The following is a 12,656-nucleotide window of genomic DNA, read 5'->3' on the forward strand; positions in this document are numbered from 1 at the left end:
CCCAAGTGGCAAAAAAAAACAACAACAACAAGCCACGATTGGCGGCGCTTCATTCTTTGGTGGCAATTTGGCGGCAGGTCCTTCCCTCCAAGAGGGACTGAGGGACCTGCCACCGAATTACCACCAAAGAGCCCGACGTGCCACCCCTTCCTCTTGGCCCCCCCAAGCACCTGCTTGCTGCGCTGGTGCCTGGAGCCGTCCTTGTGTAGAACTGTGTGAGAAGCTGCAGAGCAGTTGCTGGGACTCTGGCAGAGTCTATGCGGTGCTGTCAGTCCTTCGGTCTCAAGAGGCCCCACTGCATGTGCACAGTTAACACGTTCACCTGTTGCGACGACATCACATGGTAGAAACCTCATTTCGTTAAAAATGAATCTTCAGTTTAGCTGTTCCCAATGTGTGATTTCTAACACATTTGAAAATTTGCAATAAGCTATTACTGGCAACATAGCGGGATTGCTTTGCAAGCATAAGTTTTGTATAAGCTTTAAACAGAATTCCCTCCCTACTTTCCATATATTCCACTAGGGGGGCTGAATGTCCATTAACATTTGTATAAATCCCCCTTAATGTTTTACAGGGAAACTAAAGACATTGTCCCTGCCCTGAGGAGCGTGCAGTATGGGTATTATAAGCCTAAACAAAGCTGCACACTAGCTCCTATGCAGAGGTGAAAGTAAGCTGGTACGGTACGGTATGGCGTACCAGCAAGAGACAGTACGCCACGCCGGCTTCCGCAGCGGGGATTTAAAGGGCTCAGAGCTCCCACGGTTGCAGGCAGCCCAGAGCCCTTTAAATCCGGCCCGAGGCTCCAGCAGGCGGAGCTGTGGGGGGGATTTAAAGGGCCCGGAGCTCCGCGGCGGCCGGAGCCCCGGGGGCTCCCAGCCACCTCTTCAGCTGGGAGCCCCGGGTTGATTTAAAGGCCCTGGGGCTCCCAGCCACAGCTGTGCCCCAGGGCCTTTAAATCTTGAGAGGCCATGCCTATTCCGGATGAGGCCACGCTCAGGACTCCGGCAGTACCGGTAAGTCCTGTAAGTTACTTTCACCCCTGCTCCTATGAAACAGAATCACTGCTGCTCCACGAAACAACAAGACAACATCGATTAAAGGGGCTATGACACCAGGTTCTCATCAGGCAATTCCCTAAAATGTTTGCCCATACCATGTCATAGATATAAAGTGACTGGGTGCAAGGAGACCCCTGGAGGTTCCACCCTCAGTCTAAATATCACCTGGAATCAGACATGCCAAACCTGTGAAAAAAAGTACAGAAATTGGGCTTGGTTTTGGCTTAATTGGCTTATGAGTTGCTTGTTGGCTAGTTTTTGGCTTGTAGCTTGTTTGGCTTGTAGCTTGTTGCTTCCTTTTTTTTATTGGCTCCCAGCAAACAGGGATAAGGCGGAGGAGAGAGTCAGGGGTGCACAGCAGGCCCACCACAGTCCCAGATGGCACGCCAGGGGGATCTAGTCACATAGAGTGTTGGGGTTCTTAGGGATTGCCTTGTTTGGACCTTGTTTTGAAATGGGATTTGCTTGATTTTTGGCTTATTGTGAAAATCGGGGTGCCAATTTACCGTGTGAAAGTTGGCAACAGTGCTTTGAATGTGGTCCAATCTCCCTGCCTTCTCACCCCCCGCCCATCAAACCAAATACATATCGGAAAGAAAGACCACACTTCCTATCTAAATGTTGTACCCCAAAATGAGACCCACTTGTGGGTCTCCTTCAAACATTATTTGGATTAAAAACAACCATGGTAATCATTGGGGTTTAATTCAACGTAAGTAATGCCATATGCCTGACACTTACACATTCAACAGATTATTCTTCTATAAAAGGACCAAAAAAAAAAAAAAAGGATGTACCTCTTTCTTCTCTGTAACATGCAGGTTACTACAGCACTGTTGCTTACAACTACTACCCATTTCAAAGAATCTTTTGAAGGCAAAAATAAACCACCAACTTGAGAGAATGGAGGATCATTGATGCATCTTTAAAAATTAAAGAGGAAGGTGCAGGAAAATAATTACTGTACTGTAAATAAAATCTTTTATTTAAAGGTAAATTTGTTATCTGCCAAGTAGTATCTATCAACATTGTACAACAAAATGAAAGCCCCAGAATAAATATTGGTTAGATCCTTTACCATGTAAAGAGATAGTGACGTGCAACTCAAATTTGTCCCCAAAATTGAAGTTTGTAATAAACTTATACAAAAATCTCACATCAATAGAAATGTTTTCACTATCCCCCTGACCCGGTAATTTGGGGGTGAAGGGGGAAAGGTTCTGTTTAAACAATCATACCGTTGTTTTGTTTGTAGCCCAAACACTGCAGCATTGAGAAACTAATCAGTGAAGTTGTTTTCACTTTCATCATTATCCAAGCCAAGAAAAATTCAAAAAGTAAACAAACAGCAAGAATAGTACTTCCTATTTCAGGGGTAATCAATTATTTTTGTCAAGGTCCAAATTCCTTCATCAAAGTATAGTCAATTTCCAGACTCCAGAGAAAATACAAAAATAATGATAATAAGTAAATAAAAAGATTTCAGAGTCCGTTCAAGTGCATCTGGTGGTCCAGATTTGTCCTGAAGTCGGCCTATTGACTATCCCTGTCCTATTTAATCTAAAATGTTGTTAGTAAAATGGGTAAGGAAATATATTGTAAACAAACTCTCTTTTTTAAGCTGACAGGAAAAAATGTTCAAAACAACCTAATTTAGGCTCCTAACTCACTTCTGAAAATTGGACTTTGGGATCTAAGTCACTTCAGCACGTTTGAAAACTGTACCCAGTATCTTAGAGGAACTATACCTTAACAAGTCTTAAACTATGGAGAGGGAAAGGACCATTGCATATGAGAGACAATTCAGGCTCCCCAGTCTGCCTGCTGCTGAAAAGAGGCATAACTAACTGATCAAGGGATGAGTGTGAAAATCTATTCTAGACAGACTCTTATATTGCTCCCATCACCTTAGTATCTGAGCACTTTCCAGTGGCACATTAAGTGATGTGACATCTTGTGTGCAGTTTGAGCTCTCTCACCCCCTACTCTAGGGGAGACTGTGAATGCAGGGTAGGTAGCGTTTCGGTTTGGTAGGGGTATGGGTTGGGGCTGGCTTGTTAACTGTACGTGCTGCTCTGTGTTTATGTTAGAGGGTGGAGAAATGCACCTGCAGCTGAAGGTACTGGTGAGGTTTGTGATGATCCTTAGTCTCGTGTGGGAGTTCCTGCCACAGTCTTGGACCAACCCCCTGAGCAAGCTCTTTCTCCCTCACAGACAAGCTTTACTCTACTGCTAGAAAGTTGCCTTATGCCTGAGGAGCAAAGTTGTAAATCATGATCTTCATCCTGAAGCTTTAAGCAATCTTTGAACTAGGCTGGGGCCAGGCCATTGAGCATGACGTGAAATACAGTTACTTTAAAGCAAGTTCAAGAGCTCAACAGAAAACGCTCCTGGGAACACAGCAGAGAGAGGGGAAATGGGCCACACTCCTCTCCATGCCTGGCTGCAATATAACAACTCCATCAGACCCATCTGCGTTAAAAACGACGACAGGAGCAATCGCACACTTCCCAATCCTATAACTAAGCCAAGGCTGGGCAGTTTACTGGGCACAAATCAGAACGGCTCCCTCCCGCTGGCAAGGAGCATCCCTTTGCCCTGGAGTCCCCATGGCGGAATAGTGCGGGACTCGGGAAGCCTGGCGGGAGGGCGGCGGATCAGCCCCTCTTTGGGACTTGGAGCCAACTTGCTTAGCTCACCCCTGCAGTGGGGAAGCGGACAGCGCCTGGGTGCCCAGCCGTGCTCGGCGATGCCACCCTCCCGCCCCCAGCACCAAGCGCCTAGTGGGCGATCGCTTCCCCCTCGCCCGGCCCGGGCACCGAGAAAGTTGCGAGTTCAAGTCCTGCCCGGGTGGAGCGAAGTCGGCGGGCCGGTGCCCCCCCTCCCCCGCCCAGGGCGGCACTCACCTCGCAGAGACAGGAGCGCAGCCAGGGGGCCGACCCACAGCCCCCAGCCGCCGGAGCCCCTCGCAGTCATGCCGGGCAGGGAGAGGGGCTCAGCCGGCATCTCGCGCCCCCTCCCCGGGCAGCGGCGGCTCCGCGCCCGGCTGCCAGCCCCCAGGTCCAGCCCCAGGTGCGCTCCGCAGCCCGGCGCTCCCAGCCTGGGCTGCTCCCGCTGCAGCCGCCGCTCCGGCTCCTCCCGCGGCAGCCGCTGTCCCGGGACCGCCCGCTTGCACCGCCCGCTCCCCGGGAGGCTCTGGCGCTCCGGAGCCCCGGCAGCCCGGGGACGCCGGCAGGCTCCGAACCGGCCCGAGAGCGCAGCCTGGCGGCCCTGCCGAGCTGCAGCAGCCCGGGCACCGCCTGCCCCAGCCCGGTGCCCCGGGCTCCGCTCCGCCCGCGCCTGCCTCACACCCCCGGGGACTCTGCTGCGGCTCGGCCGGGGCCCCGAGCTGTTGCCCCAGAAGCTGGAGAGCCGCACGCACCAAAAGCGGAATAAAACTGCAGGGCGCATTCCCCGCTCCCCTCCCTTCCCCCGAGAGGCGGGCTCGCTTTGGACCCGCACGCTGCTCTCGCCCCCCTCATCCCGCCACCCAGCACAGCTGGCTCCTGGAAAGCCAAGGGCTGCTTCCCCCTAGCTCGAAAACACGGGCTGCCCAAACTTCGACCGTGCGCTTGCCAGAAGCCCCAAAGGCCGCTCTGCGGCTGCCCGAAACCGAGCAGGTTTCAGCCCTGCTCCGGCTGCACCACCTCAGGCTGGTCTAAGATAGGGTGGCCCCTGCAGACAGCACCCTCCAGTGACTTAGCCAGCAACGTGCCACTGAAATCCGGGCACTGCAGAGCCAACCAGTCCAGCTGTGCCATGCCTTGTTGCCAGCCCAGTGCCCAGCAGAGGTCCCTCCCTGCAGGTGATGCTCCCTCTTCATCAAAGTCATTTCCCTGCCTGGCTCAGTTCAAGGTGGAGCATCATGCCCATACAATCAGAATGCACATGCCCACATCTTGTTTTAGTACATAGAGAGGAGGCATTCCAACATGTGATGCTCCATTTTGGTCCAAGCTAAGATGCAGCCCCTCACAAACCAGCCCTACCCTGTCCCTGCTTGCAATACTCAAATTTTTAATCCCAGCAGGCATGTGGCCTCCTGGGAACAACAGGACCCAGCTTGTGATGTGCCAGCCCGACCTGAGCAGAGGCTGTGGCTTGCGGCGATGACACTCTTAGCTAGCTCCTATGTTATTTCCCTCTTAGAGTTTGCAGTTCTGGAAGGAAGACTGCATTGTGGGACTTATTGCATCTCTGTATTAGTGGGTTGGGTAGGCTACACTGGATTTGTCTGGACCAGTAGTCTCTGCACTACCCAACTTCAAGTGGCATCAATGCCATGGGCCTAATTTTCCGAGGTATTGTGCACAAACAATTCCAAGTCAAGTCAATGGGAGACACAGGTGTCCGGGACCTCTGATAATCAACCAAGATATTACTGAAAATAAAGTCATTTGGAACGCTGAGCCAGCAATGCTGTGTAACATGAGAAACACCAAAAAACACCAAGCAGGGTGGAGACGCTATGGCCCTGGACAGGGGAGACTGACACTGCTCTTACTTGGGAAGCTGGCACCTAGGTATTACAGGGACGCGGCCATTAGAAATGGATAGACAAACTGAGCAAAGAGGAACAGTTTCTGTTACTTGATGGTGGTGCTGAAGTGTCCTTTTTCTCTGCTGAAAGCTGAGACCTGGGAGCTACCTCAGTCTCTTGACAAATAAGTGTTTGATTAAAAACAGTCTCACTGCATTTAGTACATGCCAATTTCACTCATGCCATGTCATCTACTTGCAGAGATGTAGACCACTAGAATCAGTTCAGTCAATGAGAAGGTCCCTATGCAGTGACTGATTGGATTCACTTCCTGCAGAGTCCCCATAAGCGTGATTTTAATCGTGATCCTAGTGGGCGGCCCTTCTGCCAGCTGGCCTAAAATGAGCCAATTCCTCCTGGTCAGGAGGGTAGGAGCCGTGCCTATCAATCATCTTCTAGCATCTGACAACCACAACATATCGTGTCATACCAACAAGGCAAAGATGGCTTTAATTAGTTACTTCAGTGTCTGGCAAAATAAATTAACCTGTGGCTATGCAGAAAGTTGGAATGACAGCTACAGAGAACAAATGTCTAGATATTTAGAAATAACCCTCACTCCACAACACACCACCACCTCCAAAATAGTTTACAAATTGCTCAAGAAGGATTTTAGAGGCGTCCCCTTGTTCCTTGAACTCAAGTGGATTATTGGAAAGGAAATTTAGTCTTTCCCAGTACTTAGTATGCTCCAGTTCCTTGTTTGATGATGACAAAGTACAAAAAAAGTCAATACATCTGCAACTAGATCCCTTGGACAAGGGGTAGGAGCAAGTGACTGTGAGGTATATATGTACTGCTCCCTTGGGTCCATTTGCCCATCAGGGAGTGCCTGTGACTCTCCACTGACACTAATGGAACAGCAGCACACTCCTGAGAGTGGAGGAGAATTACACATACAAATTCTCCAGGCATCAGCAGCTGACTGCTGCAAGTCTTCCTGTCAGGTATTGTATGAATTTAGTGGCTAATATCTTTGCCAAACATAGCATGTAAGATCTTGGCAAAGACCTAAGGCAAAAGAATCCACAATCATTATCTGCTTTATCCTTTTAAAGAATTACTGTAAGTAAGGTAGTTCTCAGATATAAGGAAATGATACTTTTCTGGGACAGGTCAGTGAAGAACCTTTCCAGGATAGGTGCTACCTAGTCTTCAAATGGTTTATAAAAATCAGGTGGGAAGTCACCGGTTCCAGGAACTCTGTCAGATGCTAAGTCCTGAATTGCCTCTTCTGTCTCCTGAACTGTTATTGGGTTATCCATTGGCAGACAGTAATTTATTAAAGGTGCCATTGCTCAAGAATTGAACAAAATCAGCTTTCTTCTGGCTTATAAGGATAATGATAAAATTTATTGAATCGATCATTAATAACTTCAAAGTCTACTGAAACTTGGTTCTCTCTGTGTTATTGAGGAAGTGGAATTGGCAGTTTGCTCTGTTTTAATTCTGTTTGGGAAGAAATGTGACAGAACATCAAAAATACATACACTTAATTATCTTTACAATTTTTCAAGGAAAAAAACTTGAACAGATTTTGCTGAACACTAATGTCTATACAAGATAGATTGAGCCAACCACAGCAAATGCTGGAGATGCCACTACCCACCAATTACGAATCTGTCCCATATAGTTTTTTTCCTTTCCAAGATTTACAAAAACACTAGAGCAACATATTCAAAGGTCTTGCTATAACTCTTAATACAGAGATCTGTCCCTCTCCAACAGTCCATAATACTGGAATTACAGAATTATGTTTTCCAGCAAACACCAACCAATGGTGGCAACAACATGTATTATGGTAGCATAACCCAGACTGCTCAGAGAATGGAAATCTAATTTATTCATAATAGCTGGAAGAATTTAATACACATAGCTCTAATTGATAAAATACATTACTGACAAAATGAGGAAAGGCACTAAAATTTATCCTGTGGATGCACAACATAGCATGGCTGTTACATGATGTCATAATATTTTTTAAACTGCATTGGCAACTAGTATACACTAGTTCTATGATCATGCACTGGCCCTTTTTGGAGTCAAAATTAAAAACAAAACAAATAAATGGACAGAAATAGATGCTAAAAATGTAAAGCAACAGGCTTATTTGGGGATTCTTTCATCTTGATATAGTAATGATTGTAGCCATTGAAATATCTTGCTTATTATGTTGGGGGGGTTATTCATTTTGAAAAATATTCCTGGTCTCAAGGCCTATCACGTTGGTATCCATTGTGCTAGGTGCTGTACACATGGAGAGAAAGTGACAGTGCCTTTAAAAAAAAGCAGCTTTTAGTTTAGCCTGCTTCCCAGCACCTAATCCAACTGTGCCAGTCCAGTTCCCATGTGACTAGTGTTCAGAATCTCAGACCACCTCTGTGCCTTTCTACCATGTACAACTTGATGTGATGCATATAAACCTAGGGCTGCATTCATTCTTGATGTAACCTCATTAAATGGGGTTACACTAGGAACAAACTAAGCCTTTAATTCTAGGAATTCATTAAAAAAAATAAGAGCCTTCAATCCTAAATTAAGTTTTAGCTAAAATATCAGGAGGCACATGCTCCTCTTAAAACTCAGGGCCAAATGTTCAAACCTGTCCCTAAATTGTCCATTCAGATTTGGCTCTGGATGTAAGAAACTGTTCTGAGATCATGCCAGGTCTGAGTCTCACAGGTCTTTCCACATGCTCTGGCATTAGTACCATCCATCACATATATCAAAACAAACAGGGACTGTTAATCCTTAGGTTATAACTGACACCATGGCCAGTTGTTTATTGACACCACAGGCCACATGGACTCTTGTCAGAGATGATAAAGTCCATTGAGTTAGTAGCATTTTGGATATTCAAGAACCCAGATCCACTTAACATTCCACTTAGTGACATCCACTTAGTGACATCCCCTCAGTTAACACTACAATAAAACACAAAGACATAGCGGCAAGCAATAGCCTGTTGGCTGTTAATCCATAAAGCAGAATGCCATAGGTTCATATCCATGGTCTTGTGATGGGATAGACATATTCTGCATATGATTAGGAAGAAAGGGGTTAATTCCTGCAAAAGGAGAAAGGCAAAAGACCAGCCTTGCTGTAGAGAACTATATTGTGCTTGCCAAGCACAGAGTTTACTCCTAAATTCATCAAGGCAGAAACCTAACCAGAAGAGGAAATTATCTGGGCTGATCAGAGAAGGAGGAAGTGTTCATTTCCTATTCTGCCCTGCCTGGGGAGACTCCTAGGACTGATCTGGAACAAGGAGACTGAAGGTGCTGAAACAAGAACTCCTTTGAGCTGTGTTTACACCTTCCACTCCAGGAGGAGAGAGAGCGAGCGAGCTGTATCCTGTCTAGCATGTGGAGCTGAATCAGAGGGCTGGCCCACAACAGGATAAAAGGAAGGTTTTCAAAACATGGTAACTACCACCTTTTTAAGCCCCAGTATAGGATGACAAGTTGGATTGTAACACGTCAGCTAGTCACGGTGAATTCTACAGGGAGCTTAGGGCTCCCGTCAGCCAACTAAGGTGTTAAAGCACAACTTCCCCTTTCCCTGCTACAGTTTTAAAATGGGTTAGCAAACAGGCCAGTGCCTTACTCACCTCTCAAGTGCCCTCTCATGCCCAGATGCAGCGCTGCTGGGGACTTGACCTCGCGCCCCTCCAGCTGGCCACTTCTTTGGCCTCGCAATGACTAGTCCCAGCTAGCATCTTCTCCTGACTCCCTCTCCAGGTCTTCTGTGGCTCTGCCCTTCGGCCAGGTCAAATAACAGTTCACTCCCCATCCAGGGGAACTTAGGGGCTAACTTGAAGTTCACAAACAATGTCCAAACTTACAATTCTTCTGCCCCTCTCAGGCTTGACTGAAATCTCCTGCTTCCTGGCCCCTGCAGAGATTCTCTGGAATTGCTTCTTCCCTAGCAGGATTCCCCCACTGCTTCCCTTTGCTAGGGACTCCAGCAGTTTACCTCTGAGGAGATCTCTGCTCTCTATATAGGCCAGGAGTCGGCAACCTTTGAGAAGTGGTGTGCCAAGTGTTCAGTAATTTAAGGTTTCACGTGCCAGTAATAAATTTTACATTTACAGTGGCCCCTCGACAGAACCCCAGACTGGCAGCGGGCTGAGTGGGGCTGGCAGCAGGAACCCCGGCTGGCAGGGGCCGGCGGACGGAACCCCAGACCCGCAGCGGGCTGAGCAGCTCATCCTGCTGCCGGTCTGGGGTTCCATCTGCCAACCACGCTGCTGGTCTGGGGTTCTGTCCACCGGCCCCTGCCAGCCAGGGTCCCGACCGCTGGCTCCACTCAGCCTGTGGCCGACCCAGGGTTCCATCTATCCAGGCCAGCAGCGGGATGAGCGGGGCCGGCAGCCGGGACCCCAGACCGTCAGCACAGGCAGCAGACGGAACCCCAGACTGACAGCGTGCTGAGCCGCTCAGCCCACTGCCGGTCTGGGTTTCCGTCCACTAGCCCCTGCCAGCCAGGGTCCTGGCTGCCAGCCCCACTCATCCCGCTGCCGGTCTGGGTTTCCATCTGGGCCCCTGCCAGCCAGGGTCCCGGCTGCCAGCCCCACTCATCCTGCTGCCGGTCTGGGTTTCCATCCGCTGGCCCCTGCCAGCCAGGGTCCCGGCTGCCAGCCCCACTCATCCCGCTGCCGGTCTGGGTTTCCATCCACTGGCCCCTGCCAGCCAGGGTCCTGGCTGCCAGCCCCACTCATCCTGCTGCCGGTCTGGGTTTCCATCCGGGCCCCTGCCAGCCAGGGTCCCGGCTGCTGGCCCTGCTCATCCCCCTGCCAGCCAGGGGTTCCGTCCATTCAGGTCAACAGCGGGCTGAGCAGGGCCTGGACCAGCTGGCAAGGGGCCAGCTACCAGAACCCTACACCGGCAGCTGGCTGAGTGGGGCCGGTGGATGGGAGCCCAGACCGGCGGCGGGCTGAGCAGCTCAGCCAGCTGACGGTCTGGCGTTCCGGCCGCCGGCTCCTGCCAGCCGGGGTCCTGGCCATTGGGCCCGCTCAGCCCGCTGCCGGCCTAGGATTCTGTTCACTCAGGCAGGCAGCAGGCTGAGCAGGGCCAGTGGCCAGGACCCCGGCTGACAGAAGCGTGCCAGTAAAAAATCGGCTTGCGTGCCGCCTTTGGCACGCGTGCCGTAGGTTGCCAACCCCTGATATAGGCCATATCTCAGGGCTCCCACTCCCTGTGGATGAATCAGCCTCACTCCCTTAGGTTTTTCCCAGAAAGGAACTCCCCTTGTTCCTCTTTCCAGAATCTTCCTTCCTTTCTACATTCCCAGCTCTGTTCAGATAGTACCCTCCTTACTGCACCATCATCACCACAACTGGGGGGAAGAGGGGCAATCTTTCTAATTAAGTCCCATTACATCCAGCTGGGGTCACTGATTAGTCCTTATGTTGCCAGCTCATCAGGTGAGGTTGAGGATAGCTGTTAAGTCATGGGCAAGGCTGAGCCCAGCTTGCCTCAAAGGACTGGCCAGTCCATGACATGATTTAAGAATACACCTTTTTTCCTAGTATAGGCAGCTCAGAGCCTCTAGTTTAAAGCAAAGACAGCTTTATCCCTGTCAGAGGATTATGTTGATGAACTGAGGCTAGGTCTACACTGGGGTGGGGAGGGAGGGGTTGACCTAAGGTACGCAACTTCAGCTACGTGAATAGCATATCTTAGGTCGATTTACCTGGCCGTGAGGACGGCGGCGAGTCGACCGCTGCCGCTCCCCTGTCAACTCCACTTCCGCCTCTCACCATGGTGGAGTTCCGGAGTCGACGGCAGAGCGATCGGGGATTGATTTTATTGAGATGCGATAAAATCGATCCCCGATAGATCGATCACTACCCGCTGATCCGGCAGGTAGTGTAGACGTACCCTGAGATTGTCAACTAACTCTGTTATTTTGTTTTCACTCCCCACAGCTGCAGTGAACCACCTTTTTCTCCACTTCACAAAACCTATCACTAGTGTTGGCAGTCAATAGACCCAGAGACTGTACCAACCTCTCACTCCTAAGGGTGGCTTCTTCAGGTCAGGTTTGAAAGACAGCTATGGCTGCCACTATTATGCCTCTGCAGATGAACTTAAGATTTCAGTCTCCAGAGCAGAGCTGTCAGTCCAGCACCTTTCACTGCCACTAACTTCATTTAGTGCTGCTTAAAAATGCATACACTTAAAAAGCAAAGTTCAGTTGTCTGAGTGCAGATGGAAATCTTCCATTTTAAAAATCAGTACTAAAATTTAAGGAAAAGCCTGAACTCGTTTTTTTTAACTCCCACTTTCTTTTTTTGTATGTTTTCAGTCTATTCAGTCTCACCAGCCCATTCAGTCCTTGGCCTTTTTAGGGAATAGCAAGTTTTGTGTTGTGAACACGTGTCTACTAGGATCTGGATGGAGACAGCCACTTCACTACACCCAGACCAAACTGGTTTATACCAATACTTGCTCAAGACTTAAGCCCTTCTCTGTCAAGCTTTTAGAGCTAAGCCCCAACTCCCCTTAAAAATCAGGTTTTGAACAAGAAACTTTCACAGACCATGGATGTCTCTATGGTAACACAATAAGAACATCTTGTTCTATCTAACAGCTTTATCTGCATGTTTGAAAGTACAGTCAGACATATTTTAAACTGGAAAGTTCAGACCAGCCAATTCTAAAGCAGTGCTAGAAAATTAAGAATATAAATTGAACTCCTAGAAGTGAAAAGACAATGAAGGTTTCCAATAGCCATATGGTTACTCTATGGGAAATGAGTGGGGTGGACTCAGTGCAGTATCTAGTACAGTGTTTTTCAATCTCTGGTCTGCAGACCCCTGGGAGCCCACAGATTATGTCTAAGGGGTCCACAAAAGACTGAAAGCTGACTGAACAGAATTCAACTATATATACAGACAGTAGATTTCCAAAGGGGTCTGCACTTCCATTTGAAAATTTTTAAGGGTCCACAAATGAAAAAAGGTTGAAACCACTGATCTAGCACAGAAGCGTCCACACTACAAAACCTAC

General features: G+C 48.9%; 1 protein-coding gene across 2 annotated transcripts in view; it reads right to left on the minus strand.

Annotated features, from left to right (window-relative positions):
* The window catches only part of IGSF11 (immunoglobulin superfamily member 11), a 146,948-nt gene extending 142,897 nt beyond the window's left edge, over positions 1–4,051 (minus strand). Inside the window, exon 1 of one of the 2 annotated variants that reach the window (XM_039501593.1) lies at positions 3,971–4,051. In XM_039501593.1, the coding sequence (XP_039357527.1) occupies positions 3,971–4,040 (70 nt within the window). In that variant the 5' untranslated portion in view covers positions 4,041–4,051. Of the gene's footprint in view, positions 1–170; positions 189–3,970 lie in introns of those variants that run through there. The other variant, XM_039501627.1, reaches the window with a different exon arrangement.
* Positions 4,052–12,656: the final 8,605 nt, after the last annotated feature.

This window comes from Mauremys reevesii, linkage group 1 (assembly GCF_016161935.1).
Source record: "Mauremys reevesii isolate NIE-2019 linkage group 1, ASM1616193v1, whole genome shotgun sequence".
Taxonomy (NCBI): domain Eukaryota; kingdom Metazoa; phylum Chordata; order Testudines; family Geoemydidae; genus Mauremys; species Mauremys reevesii.